The sequence below is a fragment of the Geotrypetes seraphini genome, chromosome 5, assembly GCF_902459505.1.
Source record: "Geotrypetes seraphini chromosome 5, aGeoSer1.1, whole genome shotgun sequence".
Classification (NCBI taxonomy): domain Eukaryota; kingdom Metazoa; phylum Chordata; class Amphibia; order Gymnophiona; family Dermophiidae; genus Geotrypetes; species Geotrypetes seraphini.
Genome location: NC_047088.1, coordinates 121,390,141 through 121,409,310, shown reverse-complemented (window position 1 = coordinate 121,409,310; position 19,170 = coordinate 121,390,141). Strand labels below are relative to the sequence as shown.

At 45.8% G+C, this 19,170-nt stretch overlaps 1 protein-coding gene across 1 annotated transcript in view; it reads left to right on the top strand.

Moving 5' to 3' along the window:
* Nucleotides 1–19,170, top strand: part of DNAJB11 (DnaJ heat shock protein family (Hsp40) member B11) — a 593,123-nt gene that overhangs the window by 352,859 nt on the left and 221,094 nt on the right. The window contains exon 6 of the mRNA XM_033946900.1: nucleotides 7,139–7,221. Coding sequence (XP_033802791.1) covers nucleotides 7,139–7,221 — 83 coding nt within the window. The remainder of the gene's footprint in view (nucleotides 1–7,138; nucleotides 7,222–19,170) is intronic.

The window sequence follows — 19,170 nt, the reverse complement described above, 5'->3', positions numbered from 1 at the left end:
TCGACTTGTCAACCAGTCTCTTTTCTGGGGGGTCTCTCCGAGTACTGCATTGGACATCCTGTATTCGTGTATAAGATTTTTGTTACCGACATGCATCACCTTACACTTATCCATGTTAAACCTCATTTGTCATGTCGTGGCCCATTTCTCGAGCGTGTTTGTCATGTTGCAGGTCTTCGCAATCCTTTTGCATCTTCACTACTCTGAATAACTTTGTATCATCTGCAAATTTAATTACCTTGCTTGTACCATTTTACAGGTCATTTATAAATATGTTGAAGATCACGGGCCCAAGCACCGAACCCCACGGCATTCGTGATGCTTTTCCAGTCCGAGTATTGTCCATTTACCCCCCCCCCCCCACTTTCTATTTCCTATCTGCCAACCAATTTTTAATCCACGTGAGTATTTCACCCTCAATTCCATCCTTGTCTATCTGCCTATTTACTCCCTTGAAGAAGTGCAGCAAGTTCGTCAAGCACAATCTTCCTTTACTGAAGCCGTGCTGGCTGGTCCTCATCGTGTCCATCAAGGTCATCAATGATGCGGTCCTTTATCAGCGCCTCTACCATCTTTCCTGGTACCGAGGTCAGACTCACCGGTCTATAGTTTCCGTATCTCCCCTTGAACCTTTTTTGAAGATCGGTGTAACATTCGCCACTTTCCAGTCTTCCGGAATCCTTCCTGATTTAATCAACAGATTAGTTGAAGCAGTTCAGCTATAACCCCTTTCAGTTCCTGGATTACCCTCGGATAGATGCCATCCGGCCCAGGGGATTAATCGTTTTTAAGCTTGCATACCTCTTCTAGACTGACCGTCAACTCTGTCAGTTTCTCGTCTTCATTTCCTGCCTATAGCCTGTCGGCTTCCGGTATGTTGTGTGTATCTTCCTCGGTAAATACAGATGCAAAAATGTGTTCAGTTTGTCAACGATGGCTTTGTTCTCCTTTAGCGCTCCCTTTATATGTATTATATGTGGACTTATTGTATTGTATTAGCATTGTACTGTACTAAGACCTTTGTTATTCGCTGAATGTCCAGCCTTCTTACATTGTAAACCGCCTAGAAGTCGCCTGACTATGGCGGTATAGAAAAATAAAGTTATTATTATTATTATTATTATTATTCCCTGGTCATTCAATGGCCTCCACCGCTTCCTTCATGGGTCATTTCCCCTTAATATATTTAAAGAACGGCTTGAAGTTTTTTGCCTCCTTGGCTATTTTTTCCTCATAGTCTCTCTTGGCCCCTCTTACTGCTTTATGGAACCTGCTTTAATGTTTGTGCTTTTTTCAGTTTTTGTCCGTTTTTGGCCTTTTCCATTCCTTAAACGAAGTCTTCTTGTCTCTGATCGCTTCCTTCACCGCTACAGTGAGCCACACCGGTTCCTTGTTCTTTTTCCTCTGGGATCCCTTGTTGATACGCAGTACATATAGATTTTGTGCTTCGATGACTGTGTCCTTAAAGAGCAGCCATGCTTGCTCTAGTGTTTCTACAGTGCTTATCCTCTTCTTAATCTTCTTCTCTAATCCTTCTTCTCATCCCTTCGTAATTCCCTTTTCGGAAGTTCAGTGCCGTGGCCGTCGTTCTGGATCGAAGTTTTGCCCCTGTGTCCAAGATGAAGTGTGGATCATATTGTGATCACTGCTTCCCAGCGTCCCTTCTACTTCTACACCTAGCGCCGGTCCTCGTAGTCCATTTAGAATTAAGTCCAGAATTGCATTTCCTCTCGTATTTTCCTTGACAAGTTGTTCCAGGAAGCAATTAACTACAACATCCAGGAACTTGGTCTCCCTACTGCAGCCAGAGGTGCCTAGGTTCCAATCTATCCCCGGATAATTGAAGTCGCCCATAGTCTTTGTGGGGGATGGGGACAGGTGCAGGGAGATAATTTGCCGAGATAAGTTCAGCAGCAACCCGATTCTCTAACCAGCGCTTATGCCATGGACGTCGGTTAGAGAATCAAGTTCTTAGGTGGGCTTAGGCGTGATTCTGTATAGGACGCCTGTGTGCGATTCTCAAAAGCAGCTTAGGTGGCTTCTGAGACTGTGTATCCTATACAGAATCCGGTCCATTGTGTGCAGAATTTCAAAATTTTTGTACAGAGTCACAGTTTGGAGATGCTTTGCTACAGCAGGACCTGGCCAGTTCACCATCATAAATTCTACCGTGTATCAGAGGGTGCTTGAGGAACATGTAAGACCATCTGTAAGAAAATTAAAGATGAAACGGAAATAGACCCTGTCACATGACAGTGACCCAAAACATACCAGTAAATCCACCAAGGCCTGGCTGAAAACTAAGAAATAGAAGACCTAGAGTGGCTGAGTCAAAGCCCTGACCTTAATCTCATCGAGATTTGAAATGGCCCATACATGGAAGAAACCCCTCAAACATCTCATAGCTGAAAGAATTCTGCATTGAGGAGTGAACCAAACTTTCCTCAGACCGATGTCAGAGACTAGCAGATGGCTACAAGAAGTATCTCACTGCAGTTATTTCAGCCAAAGGAGGTAACAATAGCTATTAGGCTGTAGGGTGTTCTAATTTATTCCTCAGGTTTCCCGTGCAAGGGGTGTCTCATCTATCATAATAAAACCTGAAGCGCGCATGTGCACTTCACACTCCGTGATCTCTGTGTCTGTGATCCGTAAGTCCATGGCTTTGCATGCACAGCACAGTAGAAGGAGTCAGCAGTGGTTTCTTCTGCGCATGCGGAAGCACCTTAAGCAGGGGCGCATGGAGGCAGTGACCACGGAGGCAACTCCCCCCTCCTGCCCTTACTCCATCTAACACAGCGGTCTCAAACTCGTGGCCCCCGAGGTACTGTTCTGTGGCCCGCGGTCTGGCCGGCTCCCTTACAATCCCTTGCCGCAGTTATTTTTAAGTTCAAAGCCATCACCGCAGCTCCTCTCACGAGCCGCACCTGCGTCGGAAGCCTCTTTGACGTCACGTCAGAGAGAAGGCTTTGACGCAGGTGCAGATCGTGAGAGGAGCCACCGCAACATCTTTAAACTCAAAAATAACTTCGGGAAGGGACTGTAAGGGAGCCGGCCAGAAATAAACAGAAATGCTGCTGCACAGGGAAGGGGGAGGAATTCTGCTGCTGCAGCTGCACAGGGAAGTGGAGGGGGAGGGAATGCTGCTGCTGCACAGGGAAGTGGAGTGGGGGGAGGGAATGCTGCTGCTGCACAGGGAAGTGGGGTGGGGGGGAGGGAAATGCTGCTGCACAGGGAGTGGAGGGAGAGGGAATGCTGCTGCTGCACAGGGAAGTGAGGGGGAGGGAAATGCTGCTGTTTCACAGGGAAATGGGGGGAGAGGGAAAGGGGGCCAGGGAGCGAACTTGCTTTGTTTTGGGGGGAGGGATGTGCTGTGTTCAGGGAGAAATCTTGGTTTGCTTTGGGGGGGAGACAGAAGGGGGCCACGGAGAGAGACAGAAAGACAGGCAGGCAGCGCACGAGAACGAAATACAGGGCGCCAGGGAGAGAGACAGACAGAAAGAAAGACAGCGGGAGGAAGAGAGAAAGAAAGGAAAAAAGAGACAGGGGCAGGGGGAGAGACAGAAAGACAGACAGACATAATTCTAGCACCTGTTAATGTAACAGACTTAAACACTAGTATCCTTATCCTGCTTATATCCTGCTTAATACTATTATTGGCATCAAAAGATATCAAACATATCCATTTCTCAAAACTGAAATATTTCAATAAATTAAGAATAAAACATTTTTCTAGTCCAACGCCCCCCTCCCCCCACACACATTTTTTCTTCTTTCCTCCCACCAACAAACCTGAGGGTACAACTTACTATTTCTGCAGACTTGCTTGTCTTCACTGGCAATTAATGCAGGCGGACTTTGGCCAACCTAAGTGTTTTTCCCATGCCATCTCCTGCTTCCTCCAACAGCAACTTCCCTAGGGACAGGGCATGTCTATAGGAAGGCCTTGGGGCTAGGAGACAGCCTGCATTAATTGATGGCAAGTCAGGGGGTGATGGTAGAAAGTGGGTAGGAGGGAGAAGGGCAGAGAGACAAAGATATGCTGGACCCACAAGGAGATAAATGGGAGGGTGACGGAGCAGAGGAAGGGCTTAATGATTAGAGTAGTGCCCTGAAAACCAAGGGAACTGTGTTCAGTTCCCACTATAGCCCTTGCAACCTTAATCCTCCATTTCATCATATACAGATGAAAAAAATCCAACAACAAATATGCAATAGTCTTTTTCATGATCACCCCTTCTTCTCTGCCCCCCCCCCCCCCAAATCAGAAGCAATTTGAAAGTTTTTTTTTAAACAGCCTACCAGGTTGCTCTACCCAGACTTTTAACCTTGCTGTGCTCTTACTTCTCCTCTTGGGCTGAAGAAACTGCTGCCTCTTTCTGGCTGCTCCTCTCTACTTTTTCCACCACTCAGCTCCTACCACTACCACTGTACTTAAACCACTACTTCAATCCATCCTGTCATTCCGCATGGGCTGTAGATGTTCTTGACTATTGATACTGAAGGCTCAAATTAGTTGAACAGAGGCTGTGTCTTTCTGGCTAGTGAGAATTGCTTACCTTGCTACCAGTGAAAGGCTGCTTTCATTCTTGAGTAAGGAAAGTAGCATCTTATTGGTCAGAAGAAGAGGTTTCCTACCTTTCTGAAAAGGTACCTGCTATGCTGCAGACCTTAGTTGTCATGGTGACCTGGAGTCGGGTTTGTCAAGCCCCTGGGTATGGCATTAAAATGGATAAGCCATTCTGGCACTGTGGGAGGACTCTGCTCCTCGTTTACGGTACTATACTACTGCTCTGCAGACACTAAGGGCAAGATTCACAAAGCAAAATATCTGCCCCATAAAAAAAATGAAAAGACAGGCAGGCCTGTCAAAAAAATGATCAAGGCCCTCCCCCCCCCCCCCCCCCCCCGCAAATATGGCAGGAGGGATGCAAACTCTCTCCTGCCCTGCCACCAACTGAGTCACCCCTTCCCCTTCCCTCCTCCCCCGACAGGCATGCAAGTCACCCCCCTGGCCCAGCTCACTCCCCCGACTGCCCACCGCACCACCCTGAACGGACTGGCCCACCCCTGGCCGGGCCGGGCCCGACACCTCCCCTGTACCAAAAAGTTGGGAGCAGGATGGATGCTCAGTCCCTCCTGCTCCTTAGGCCTCCAGCGCTGCTGTCTTCCGGAGCAGGAGGAACTGCAAAGTCCTCCTCCTGCGTACTGCAAATGTGGGCCTTAGGCCCCGCTCCGGTGTACATGTAATGCACGGGGAGGAGCCTAAGGCCCTGATTGGCTCAGGTGCCCCAGGCTCCTCCATTGGGAGCGGCCTGGGGTGTCTGAGCCAATCAGGGACTTCCTTAGGATCCCGATTAAAATTAAAAAAGCCGGTAGAAGCCCTGACAACAGTGACTGGATGGAGGCTGTTTCTCCTGTCACTACTGTCAGGGGCTGCGCAGGCTCCAGGATCGCTCTGTAGTGATCCATGCAGTGAGTTGGGGGGCTTGTCAACGATCGTCCCCATTTGCATGCAGTCTTTTTGTGAATTTTTCGGCCTACATGCAGTTGGGAACGGATCAGAGAGACAATCAGGGTTTAGTGAATCTAGCCCTAAGTCCTGATTTACAGGCTGACGTGTTGGCTGGAGCCTGGAGTGCAGATCTGGGTATTCTGCTCCCACCCCGAGTGATTTCTCATTGCTTTGTCCTTTTACGTACACTCTCTCATAGTATGCTTCATAGGGAACATGAATATAAGTTTTTGCATAGGGCCTTTGTATCTCCTCAGAGAGCTTATCGCTCTGGGTTTGCTTTGCAGGACCAATGTCCCAAGTGTGGGCTGGGATCCGCCACCTTGGGCCATATGTTTGGGCATGTTCCAGGGTGCAGTCTTTCTGGGGGCATGTATGGTCTTTCCTATCCTCCCTGTGCCCTTCTCTCCCTACTTGTGCCCTGTCCTTGGCTCTGTTTTATGCTGGGGGAGATCTACCCCAGGTTACAGCTGGGCTTCGGCTCTTTGTGTTTAAAGCTGTTCTCTTAGCTAAGAGAGCGATTTTGGTATCTTGAGGAGCACAGACAGCCCCATCCTTCTCCCAGTGGAAGTCGTTCCTCTATGAGCTTGCTCTCCTGGAACGACAAGCAGTGTGCGTGCGAATGGAGGGCAGTTGAATGAAGTTTCAAGATGTATGGGAGGTATACTGGCATTCACTTTCCCATAGGGCATGAAGCCTAGTTTTTAATTCATGAGTGCTCTTCGTGACATTCTTGGTTGTATATTGTTCTTGGTTGGTTCTTTTTCTTTGTTTTTTATCGCTTTTTCTTTCCATTGGGATCATACAATACACTGTTCTCTCATCTGGATATCTTTCTCTCCTATTACTCTCCTATTCTCCTATTCTCTCCTGTGTATCTTAGCTTCTGTAACTTCCACACAATGTAGGGTGGGTTGGGTGAGGGTTGGAGTTGGGTCTCAGGGTTGTTTTGGTTTTTAGAAAAGAAAAAGTTTGTATATTAGGCAAATATTGCTCTGTGCTACTTAGTACTTTATTGCAATGTCCTTTTTCCCTGCATTTGATATTTCTGTACTGTTTCTCTGCTGGATTGTTCCCGATACTGTTGATACTGTGGATTGATGTTTTTGTTCTTGCCTAATAAAAAGATTATTTCTTAAAAAAAAATTGATAAGCCTATTGAAACAGCTCTCTAACCTGAATTTATATTTGCAAAAAGAATGTTCATTTTGAAGAAATAAAAGAGAATTCCAAATTAGTGGTGCTGCACACATTTATTAGTTTCCAGAGAGAGCTGTAGTCTGTGTCTCTTGGCAGTAATGGCTTGGCTATACTGGAAAAGGGGAGAGGAATAGCTGTGGGAATAGTTACAATTTCAGGTAGCTGTGAATCGAGGTTTCATGGAGTTGGCCTCTGTTAAAACAACAATTTACATTAAGCTGAAATGAAAGAAAGTGCCAGGCCAAATGAAAACCCTGAACTAAGAGAAACTTGGAAATTAATATGTCTTGCGTAACACTCTTTTTTAATATGCAGTAAGTCAAGCTGATATCAGAGGGCCAGAGCTGTTCTTTGTTTCTGTCCTTTCTCAGCTGATGAATAAGGATCAGAGCTTACTGAAATTTTTTTTGTTTTTAATTTCAGGCTGATAAATGAAGAGCGTACTCTGGAAGTAGAAATTGAGCCTGGTGTCCGAGATGGAATGGAGTATCCCTTCATTGGAGAAGGTTTGTAGTAAGCTATATTTATTTGGGTTGGTTTACTTTTGTGTAGATGAGGGTGCAGTAAGGCCAACCTTTCCAGTGCAATAGGTGAGACATTCTAGACTAGTGTTCTTCAATCGCCAGTCCGTGGACCAGTGGTGGTCCACAGAAATTTTCTGCCGGTCCACAGGGCCGGCATGTGCATCGGGCCCGAGACTGTGTTCTTCGACCGCTGGTCTGCGGTGTGATCGATCCAGCATTATCTTCTGGCTGGCTCCCTCTTCCTCACTGCTGCAATGCACAAACTGCGCCTGAACCTGAAGCCTTCTCTCTGATGTAGCAACGTCAGAGGGAAGGTTTTCAGATGAGGCGCAAGGAACCGTTGTCTGTGGCTTTGTGCACTGCGTCAATGTGGAGATGGGAGCCGGCCAAAGATAACACAGGGGGTGGTATAAAACGGCCAGGCAGGAGCAGGCCAGAAGGTAAGTTACAGCATGGAGGGAGGGAGACAACAAAGGTAGGGGGGGAATGATTTTTTTTTTAAGTTTTTTTATTCATTTTTCACATAACAAGTGTATCACTTAAATTTATACAATTTCATTACGTACACACTTGATATTCCTTCATACATTATTATATATATAACGTATCATTATATAATCTTTTACTATAATCTTGAAGCAGTATATAATATTTAGTAAGTATACCAACTATTTCTCAATTATAAACCCATCCCCTCCCCTTCCTTATGCAACTGCATATAATACAACAAGATATATTGATAAATTATTTATATTATAAGATGATTAAAATAACCCCCCACACCCCCTCTTATCAATATCTTATTATTATGGGAAAATTGTATCATTCATTGCAAAAATCTATTAATGGTCCCCAAATCTTCTTAAACTTATCTATATAATCTTTTTGTGTTGCAAATGTACGTTCCATTTTATACATATGGCATACTGAATTCCACCAAAAGTTATAATTTAACCTGTCATAACTTTTCCAATTGTATGTTATTTGTTGAACTGCTATTCCAGTTAATATAAATAAAAGTTTGTTGTTGTTTGAAGAAATTTGACTATGTGCTCTCATTGCTGTGCCAAATAAAATCGTATCATATGTCAAGGCTACCGGATTCTCCAACATCCTATTTATCTGAGGCCAAATTGATTTCCAAAATAATAATATGAATGGACAGTAGAATAAAAGATGATCTAATGTCCCTGCCTCAAGATGACAGTGCCAACATTTATTAGATTTAGAGCTATCAAGTTTTTGTAAACGAACAGGGGTCCGAACAGCTCTATGCAAAAGAAAAAACCATGTTTGTCTCATTGGATGGGGGGGAATGATTTTATTTTTGAATTTAGTGATTAAATTGTGTCAAGTTTGAGAATTTGACATCTGCTGTCTGTATTTTGCACTGTACAGGAAGAAATACATTTGTTTCTTTTTCTCTGGGGTTGTACTGCATGCAGAGTCTTGCATCTTAGGGTTTGTTTGAATATATCAGTACTTTTGGTTTTTGGTCCCATATTTGCATAGGGGTTATCTATGTTCTGGTAGCAATGAATGTTGAGAAGCATACAGATTAACCATTTGTGATTAACCATTATGTGTTGTAAATAAGATCATATTGTGTGTATATATATGAAAAATGAATGGAAATAAGTGTTACAATTAGGACTATTATGGGGGCAGGGTCTGGGACAGAGATTGGGTGGAGATGGGCGGAGTCTGGCCCACGACTTAGCCCAGTGTTCTTCAACCACCAGTCCGTGGACTGGTGCCGGTCCACAAAATAATTTTTTTATTTCCGCTGATCCATAGGTGTCAAAAGGTTGAAGAACACTGTTCTAGACCATAGGATTATTTCCCCTTACTTGCATGGGTTGCAGAAGAGAATTGTAAGTTTTTCACTCTGCCTCTAGGGTACATCACAGGCTAGCTTAGCTCCTCCCATCAGTCTTTCTCTTCTGCATGTGATTGCAGTGTGTTAGTTCTGCTTTCTCCAATTTATTATTTTTAATTTGACGTAGTTTCATTCCCTTTTCGCGGTTCTTTCGCATTCTACAAACTTTAAAGTGCTGCCTGCTTGAGAATTCAAAGACTTCGGTCCCCTTTGGGGTACCTGTCAACCAGTCTGCTAATCTTCCTTAGAAGTCAGGGCTGTCCCTGACCTTATCTCACTCCCTGTTAAGCGGGGGTCAAATGTAGACTGTTCAGCACACTTAGGGGTCTCAGTGGTGTTCTGCAGCGTGCAGGCTGCGTTTTCACGCTTCCACCCACCTCCTTGCACAGTCGGTGGTCTGCAGGGGCGGAGGCATTGTTAGACAGTGGAGTCTGACCGGCAGCTCGAAGATCAGCTTGAGGACAGCTTTTCCAACAATTTCTAAAACAATTTCGAGGGGGTTTTGAAGGTTTTCCAGTGATCCTCTGTGTTACCCCACTTGAAAAATGCTATTTTGGTAATTTTTATTTATCGGGAAGTGCCATTTTTAGCGCGTTTGTGGCACGAATGGGTCCAACGGCCATCTTGGATTTTCAGTGATCTTTTTTTGCAACTTCTCCCTGCTTCTTTAAAATTTGGATTTTTGCCAGGAAAACTGCTGGAATGGGATCCTGAGGGTCTCCTAGCTTGGATTCATGCCAAATTTGTATAGATTTGCCACTGTTTCGGTAACTACTGGTTCAGTCTCTCCCTCACAGAAGCAGATGATTATATGCTCAGCTAGACCGTTGGGGTGGTCCTTTTTGTTTTCAGGGCTTGATTCTGCAGTGGTGGCAAGATGGACCCTCCACAGCCTAAAGTGTGCAAGTTTCAGTCATCTGAGTGTAACTCTATGCCCCAGGGTCCAGATACCTTCTCAGAGTGTGTGAGATTTTTGTGCTCCAATTTTCAAGCCGGAGATCCGGCTGCTGGCTGTTCTGTCCCCCCTGTGCAGTCTCTGCCTGACATTGCCTCCTCAGGAATTTCGGCGTCTGTGCCAGCTCCATCTATTTCTTCTTCATAGCCAGTTCAGGGGGGCGCCAGCGCTGAATCCAGTCCTCGATGAACATTTGGTTGCAAGGGCTGTGCTGCTCAGATTGGAGGATCCGGATTTGACTTCTGAATCCATGGATCCCTTAGGGGCTCCAGATCTTAGTTTTGATCAGACTGTGGTGCTCTTGTTTAACTTTGCGGCACTGCTAGCTCGGATTGCTCTGTCTTGGTAGGGCTTGAGCTTGGATGCCAAGTCTCCTCCTATTTCAGTTACTTCTTTGCCCTGGTTTTGCAGTTTGCGCTCACAGTCAGAGTCTCTTCTGGGGTATCCAGATATCAGTCTCATGGTTGCGTAACAGTTTGACTCCGGATGGGCTTTTCCAGAATGTTAGCACTATCTCCTTCTGGTATCCTCTGACACAGGAGTGACAGCAGCTGTTGGGGTGAGCCTAGGTGGTTTCTGGGGCTCTCAGGTGACCCGATGCACGTCACTGCCTAGTGACAGTTTTTGACTCTGCTACAGCAATTTCCTTCATGCTGAGTCTGCCTAGCTTGCTACATATGCTAGAGACTGAGGCGGTAGAGCCCCTCCTCAGCTTCTGATGGTTGGGATGGACTTCATGACGGATGGTTCTTTGACCTTTTTGAGAGGGCTGGCTTCAGGGTCAGTTTATTCTTGTCAGCCCACCAAATGCTTTGGGTTCGACAATAAGCTGTTGATATGTCCTCCATGACAACTCTAGCCCAGCTTCCTTTCATGGGGCAGTTGCTGTTGGGCAATTAGCTGGATGCCCTCATGACTTCGGTAATGGATTATCATCCACAGGCGCTGCCGGATAGTAAAGCGCCCCCCCCTTTTTGGGGGGCTCCCGAAGGATTTTTGTGCCTACCTACCACATTATCCTTCCTTGTTGTGAAAATTCTGTCAGGGTTCCATGGGTTGGTTTGCGACCTAAATGCACTATCAGCCTGCCTCTGCCCGACCTGCCAGAAAAAAAATGATGCCAGGGAGGCGGGGTCAGATCTTGGAGCGTCTGCTGGCCTAGATGCACACTGCGGCAGACCAGTGGGTCTTGGAATTTCTTTGGTCAGGCTACAAGCTGGAATTTTCCCAACCCCTTTTAGATTGGGTTGTAGCTTCTCCTGCCAGGAGACCAGATGCAGCACACATAGTCCAGGTTGCTATTCAGCGCTTCCTGGATATTTAAGTGATAGAACTGGTGCCAGGCACCCTTTTGGGGTCAGGCAGATACTTTGTTTACTTCATGCTACAAAACTTCTCTTCAGGGCAGCTCCGCTTGAATCGGGAGCTGCCCCAACCCAGCCTGACTGCAGCTGCCGCAAGGGAAGGAGTTGGTCGGGTGTGGGAGGCCAGTTCCACCCCCAACGGCCCTTGCGGCGCTTCTTGCTACAAAACTTCTCTTCAGGGCAGCTCCGCTTGAATCGGGAGCTGCCCCAACCCGACCTGACTGCAGCTGCCGCAAGGGAAGGAGTTGGTCGGGTGTGGGAGGCCAGCTCCACCCCCAACGGCCCTTGCGGCGCTTCATGCTACAAACCTCTTCAGGGCAGCTCCGCTTGAATTGGGAGCTGCCCCAACCCGGCCTGACTGCAGCCACCGCAAGGGAAGGAGTTGGTCGGGTGTGGGAGGCCAGCTCATAGAAACATAGAAGATGACGGCAGAAAAGGGCTACAGCCCATCAAGTCTGCTCACTCTGCTTACACACCCCCTGTCTATGCCCTAATGACCCAATTTTCTTATCTTGACCCTCGTAGGGATCCCACATGGGTATCTCATTTATTCTTAAAGTCTGGCACGCTGTCTGCCTCGATCACCTGCACTGGAAGCTTGTTCCAATGATCAACCACTCTCTCTGTGAAGAAATACTTTCTGGTGTCGCCATGAAATTTTCCGCCCCTGAGTTTGAGTGGATGCCCTCTTGTGGCCGAGGGTCCCTTGAGAAAGAAAATATCATCTTCCAATTCAACACGTCCCGTGAGGTACTTAAATGTTTCGATCATGTCTCCCCTCTCCCTATGTTCCTCGAGAGTGTAGAGCTGCAATTTGTTCAGTCTCTCTTCATACGAGAGACCCTTGAGCCCCGAGATCATCCTGGTGGCCGTCCACTGAACCGATTCAATTCTGCGCACATATTTACTGTAATGTGGCCTCCAGAATTGCACACAGTACTCCAGATGAGGTCTCACCATGGCCCTGTACAACGGCATTATGACTTCAGGCTTTCGGCTGACAAAACTTCTATTGATACAACCCAATATCTGCCTTGCCTTAGATGAAGCCTTCTCCACTTGATTGGCAGTTTTCATGTCTGCACTGATGATTACTCCTAAATCTCGTTCTGCTGAAGTCCTAGTTAAAGTTTCTCCATTCAAGAAGTACGTCCTGCATGGATTTCCGCTTCCGAGGTGCATGACCTTACATTTCTTAGCATTGCGGTGCTTCTTGCTACAAAACTGCTCTTCAGGGCAGCTCCGCTTGAATCAGGAACTGCCCCAACCCAGCCTGACTGCAGCTGCCACAAGAGACCAGCTCCACCCCCAACAGCCCTTGTGGCACTTCTCTTTTCAAAAGTTTCCTCTTCAGGGCAGCCCCCCTTGGATTGAGAGCCACCCCAACCCGGCCTGACTGCACAATCACACACAAACCCCAACCACCTGCCATCAACAACCTCCAAGAGAGGGGAAAAATGGGGGGGAAAACCCCAAAACCAAAAACTACAACCGCCAAGAGAAAAACAACCAACAACCTCCAAGGAAAAAAACCCCCCAACAAAAAAACCAAACCCAAACAAACAAATAAAAAAACCAACCTCTCCACTCCAAAAGACCACCCATAACCACACTCTCACCAACCACTTCCTCCTATCCTTCACAATGAAACATACAACTCAAAAACAAATGCAAACTATCCTACTGATCATCCTGCTCCTAACCAACTGGAAGACAGCAGCAAACAGCATCTCCCCAATTCCAATTATTTCAGCTACTAACAGAATTCACCACCCAGCTAGGAGAACCACAGTGGACAGGAATATAAACTGCCAAACCTATACACACCACACCATCACACCAACATGGAGAAAAAGACCAACAAGCCCCTCTAAGACCAAACCACACCCTCACCCAAGGCCATTCATCTATCCAAAAACAATAAACAGTGCACAAACAGAATACACCACACTTACATGTGCCTATATAAACATCAGAGCCAGAAAGGAGGAGGAATAGCCCTCTACATAAAGGAGAACATACACTCGACCAGAGTGGACACAGCAGTGACGACAAACAAATTGGAATCACTATGGGTTAAAATACCGGGAAGGAAAGGGCCCAAGATAAAGATGGGCCTGTACTATCGTCCACCTGGGCAAACTGAAGTAACTGATGAAGAAATGAAAGCCGAGATGATGCGAGAATGCACAAGCAGTAACACGATTGTTATGTAAAATTTCAGCTATCCTGGGATAGACTGGGGTCTTGGAAACTCACAATACGCTAGGGAGACCGGATTCCTGGAGGCTATACAAGATTGCTTCATGGAGCAGCTTGTCAGGGAACTGACGAGAGGGATTGCCACTCTGGATCTAATCCTTAATGGGCTAAGAGGACCTGCAAAGGAGGTGGAAGTAGTGGAACCGTTGGGGGAAACAGCGATCACAATATGATCAGGTTCAAAGTTAAAGTAGGAATATCAAAGGGAAAGATAACCACAGTGACGAATAATGGTAAGGAAGAAACTTAGGAACAGCTCAAAGAAATTGCAGACTGTAGAGCAAGCCTGGTCTTTATTCAAGGACACGGTGAGTGAGGCGCAAAATCTGTATATCCCCAGATTTAGAAAAGACCCGGCGTGGACCCAAACAAAAGACCCGGTGTGGATAACTAAAGAAGTGAAGAAAGCGACAGGAGATAAGAAAAATTCATTCCGGAAATAGAAAAAGCACAAAACTGAGGAGAACTGGAAAGAACACAGGAAGCATCAAAAAGAATGTCACCGCATGTTTAGAAGAGCAAAAAGAGAATATGAAGAGAGGCTAGCCAGGGAAGCACGAAATTTCAAACCGTTCTTCAGATATGTTAAAGGGAAGCAGCCAGGAAGGGAGGAGGTGGGACCGCTGGATGACGGAGATAGGAAAGGAGTGGTGAAGGAGGAAAAAGAAGTGGCGATTAGTCTAAACATGTTCTTTTCATCAGTATTTACAAAAGAGGACACATCCAAAGTGACAGAACCTGAAAAAATCTTCAAAAGAGATCAAGCAGAAAAATTAACATCTATGGAAGTAAGCCTTGAAGATGTACACAAGCAGATAAATAGATTAAAAACTGACAAATCTCCGTGCCCAGACAGAATCCACCCTAGGGTATTGAAAGAACTAAAGGAGGAAATAGTAGAACTACTACAGCAGGTTTGCAATCTATCCCTGAAAACAGGTGTGATCCCGGAGGATTGGAAGATAGCAAATGTTACGCCCATCTTTAAAAAAGGTTTGAGAGGGGACCTGGGGAACTACAGACCGGTAAGTTTGACTTCGGTTCCGGGGAAGATGACGGAAGCGCTGATAAAAGACAGCATCGATGAGCATCTAGAAAGGAATAAACTGATGAAAACAAGCCAGCATGGCTTCTGCAAGGGAAGATCATGCCTAACAAACTTATTGCACTTCTTCAAAGGAATTAACAAACGAATGGACAAAGGGGACTCCATAGACATTGTATATTTAGATTTCCAAAAAGCCTTTGACAAGGTACCCCATGAACGCCTACTATGGAAACTGAAGAACCATGGGGTGGAAGGAGACGTACATAGATGGATCAAAAATTGGTTGGCGGGTAGGAAGCAAAGGGTAGGAGTGAAGGGCCACTACTCTGATTGGAGGAGGGTCACAAGTGGTGTTCCGCAGGGGTCGGTACTCGGACCTTTGCTGTTCAATGAATTCATAAATGATCTAGAAACAGGGACGAAGTGCGAAGTAATAAAATTTGCAGATGACACCAAACTATTTAGTGGAGTTGGGACTAAAGAGGACTGTGAATATTTACAAAGAGACCTGAACAAACTAGAAGAATGGGCGACGAGATGGCAGATGAAGTTTAATGTAGAGAAATGTAAATTCTTGCATGTAGGAAACAGAAACCCGAAGTACAGCTATACGATAGGAGGGCTGGTAATGGGTGAAAGTACCCTAGAAAAGGACTTGGGGGTAATAGTGGCAAGACAATGAAGCTGTCGGCACAGTGCGTAGCGGCCTCTAAGAAGGCGAATAGAATGCTAGATATTAACAAGAAAGGTGTTACAACCAGAACGAAAGAAGTTATCCTGCCATTGTATCAGGCGATGGTGCGCCCGCATCTGGAGTACTGCATCCAATATTGGTCGCCGTACCTTAAGAAGGATATGGCGATACTCAAGAGGGTTCAGAAAAGAGCAACGCGATTGATAAAAGGCATGGAAATCTTTCATATGCTGAAAGATTAGAGAAACTGGGGTTCTTTTCCCTGGAAAAGCAGAGGCTTAGAGGTGACATGATAGAGACTTACAAGATCATGAAAGGCATAGAGAAAGTGGAGAGGGACAGATTCTTCAAACTTTTGAAAACTACAAGAACAAGAGGGCATTCAGAAAAATTAAGAGGGGACAGATTCAGAACCAATGCTAGGAAGTTCTTCTTCACCCAAAGGGTGGTGGACACCTGGAATGAGCTTCCAGAGGGTGTGAAAGGACAGAGTATGGTATTGGTGTTCAAGAAGGGATTGGATAATTTCCTGAACGAAAAGGGGATAGAAGGGCATAGATAGAGGATTACTATACAGGTCCTAGACCTGATGGGCCGCCGCATGAGTGGACCGGTGGGCATGATGGACCTCTGGTCTGACCCAACAGAGGCACTGCTTATGTTCTAAATCAACAAAACAGTACAAAAATCATTTGCGGTCATGAGAAACTTGAGGCAAGTTCAAAAATTCTTTGACAGAATACAATTCCAGCTCTTGGTCCAATCCCTAGTCCTAGGTCTTCTAGACCAGTGATTCCCAACCCTGTCCTGGAGGAACACCAGGCCAATCGGGTTTTCAGGCTAGCCCTAATGAATATGCATGAGAGAGATTTGCATATGATGGAAATGATAGGCATGCAAATTTGCTTCATGCATATTCATTAGGGCTAGCCTGAAAACCCAATTGGCCTGGTGTTCCTCCAGGACAGGGTTGGGAACCACTGTTCTAGACTACTGCAACTGCCCGGCAACCATGATAAAACAACTACAAACAGTTCAAAACACAGCGCTAAGACTCATCTATTCACTAAGGAAGCACAACCACATCACGGCGTCATACCTTGACTCACACTGGCTCCCAATGCAAGCAAGAATACAATTCAAATTCTACTGCCTACTATTTAAAACCATATATGGAGACAGCCCAGCCTACCTTAACAACCGCTGAATCCAATCTACCTTAACCAGACATAGGAAAATCCACAAACTGTTCACGCATCCTCCAATCAGAGACGTGAAATGAAAAAAACTGTACGATAGCCTTCTAGCCACACAAGCAGCAAAACTGGACCAACTCTCCAATTTACTCATAACGACCCCAGACTACAAATTGTACAGAAAAGAAATAAAAAGCATGCTATTCAAGAAATCCTCGAAGACAAACTAACACCGCAAGACTCTTCCCAACTCTTTGAAATAACTCGCTCTTCTCTTCAATTCCTTTGGAAATAGCCAGATAACTTCTTTTGTAATCCACCTTGAACCGCAAGGTATTGGCAGAATAGAAATCACTAATGTAATGTAATGTAATCATACTAAAGAATGCATCAATAGATTGGAGACCTCTTCTAGCTCTCCAGATTCCTCGGTTCCAGATGGAGAATGTGAAATTGGTCTTTGCAGCAATGGCTCCGGAGGAGTTTCTGGTCTCCCTGGATTCTGAGGAGGCATATTTACAGATTTCCATTTTCCAGCTCACCGCTACTTTTTGAGGTTTCATGTGCAGGATTGGCATTATTAGCTTTCAGCTTGGCCATGTGGTCTGAAGATAGTGTCCTGGACCTTCACCACTGTGCTGGTGGTTGGGGCGGCTCATTGAAGGAGGATGAGGTTGCAAGTTCACCCATATCGGGACTACTGATTGCTCAGAGCGCCCTCATTGGAAGTGGGGTGCACCACGGTGGAACAGGTATTCCAGGTTCTGGAGGACCTGGGCTGGATTATCAGCTTCAACTTCAGCAACAGCCATCTGTCGCCCTCACAGTTGCTGGATTTCCGGGGGAGTGCTGTTCATTACAGCAGAGGACCCTATATACCTTGAATAACCTTTTGAAAAGGGGTAGTAATGCTTTAGTACTCCAATTTGATTTAAGTAGCGCTTTCGATACCATCTCAAATTGTTGGAATTGCAGTCCTTACATGGTTCAAAGGGTTTCTCGAATCAAGAATGTATCAGGTCAGATTTAATTATACATCTTCTATTATCTGGAAAAACCCCTGCGGAGTCCCACAGGGCTCCCCACTCTCTCCTACACTTTTTAATGTGTATCTTTCTTCATTGAGCCATTCATTGAGTAATCTGGGTTTAAAGCTCTTCAGCTATGCGGATGATATCACAATAGTCATCGCATGCTGTGAAGCTTTATCCAATAGTATCCAACTTATTGAGCCAGTATTGCTTCTGATAGAATCCTGGATGTGGGAATTTAACTGAAATTAAATCGGAACAAAACTAATTTTTTTTTCGTTTTGTCTCAAAAGATCCCTCTTGAACCAATAATCAAGATTAATTCAGTATCAGTCCAACAATTAAAATACTTGGAGTTGTTCTTAATCAATGCCTGACTATGAAGAATTAGATTGACATAGTGGTCCAAAAAGGATGATATACTTTATCCCAGGACAAGTAGGCAGCCTATTTTCACAAATGAGTGATGTCATCCACGGAGCCCAGATGCGGACAGCCTTGCAAGCAGACTTGCTTGAAGAAACTCAGAAGTTTCGAGTCTGCTGCACCACGCATGTGCGAGTGCCTTCCTGCCCAGCATAGGGCGCATTTCCTCAGTTCTCAGTTTTCCTTAGAGCCGAGAAGTCTATCTTTGACACTCTGCGTTGAACTTCGTTCGTTTCGTGCCTTCTCTTCACCGTGGTTTGTGTTCTTTCTTCGTGAATCGCTGTGTTAATTTCTTTATTTTCTGTTTAAAAAAAAAAAAAATACTTTTTTTTTTTTCTGTCGATTGACTGATGGGGCAGGTCACGCACCCATAGCCTGTGGGCTTTGACTTCGCAGCGGCTATCTTCCCTCCTATGTCCCAGCCAGTCACGGGCTTTAAAATGTGTAGCCAGTGCCAGCGTGCGATTTCCCTCACAGACCCACACCGCTGGTGTCTTCGTTGTCTCGGGCCTAACCATAGTCCGACCTCGTGCGAGCATTGCGCTACTCTTCTACCTCGAGCCCTGACACGTCGAGTTCAAGTGGAAAAGCTGTTCAGGATGGACTCTTCCTTGATTTCTGACTCTGTCAAGCCTTCAACCAGGGGTCCTCCTGTTTCCACAACTCTGACCTTGAGTCTTATCAGACCTTCCTCGTTTGGATCATCTTTGGCCTCGAGTACACCTACTTTATCTTCCCCTGAGCATTCCTCAGGTCATATACTGTCACAAACCCGAGCCCAATGCCGGCCTTGTGCCAGGGAAGAATCATAAAAAACATCCCCTAAACTAAACTAAACCTTAAGTTTATATACCCTGAAACTAGTCCGGGCTAACCACTTTGTCCCTGTTAGGCAGGAACAGGACCAGGACTGTGTTCAGAACTGATTTAGAACATAGTCTGGTGAAAACTGGCAGGGCCCCTTTAAATCCTCCATTTTGTAAAAGGCTGGCTAAACAGGGCAGAAGGCAGCCTCAGCTGAAGGAAGCCCGGCCCCTGAGTAGGACTGGGCGGGGCACAGCAGCCTTGGAACACTT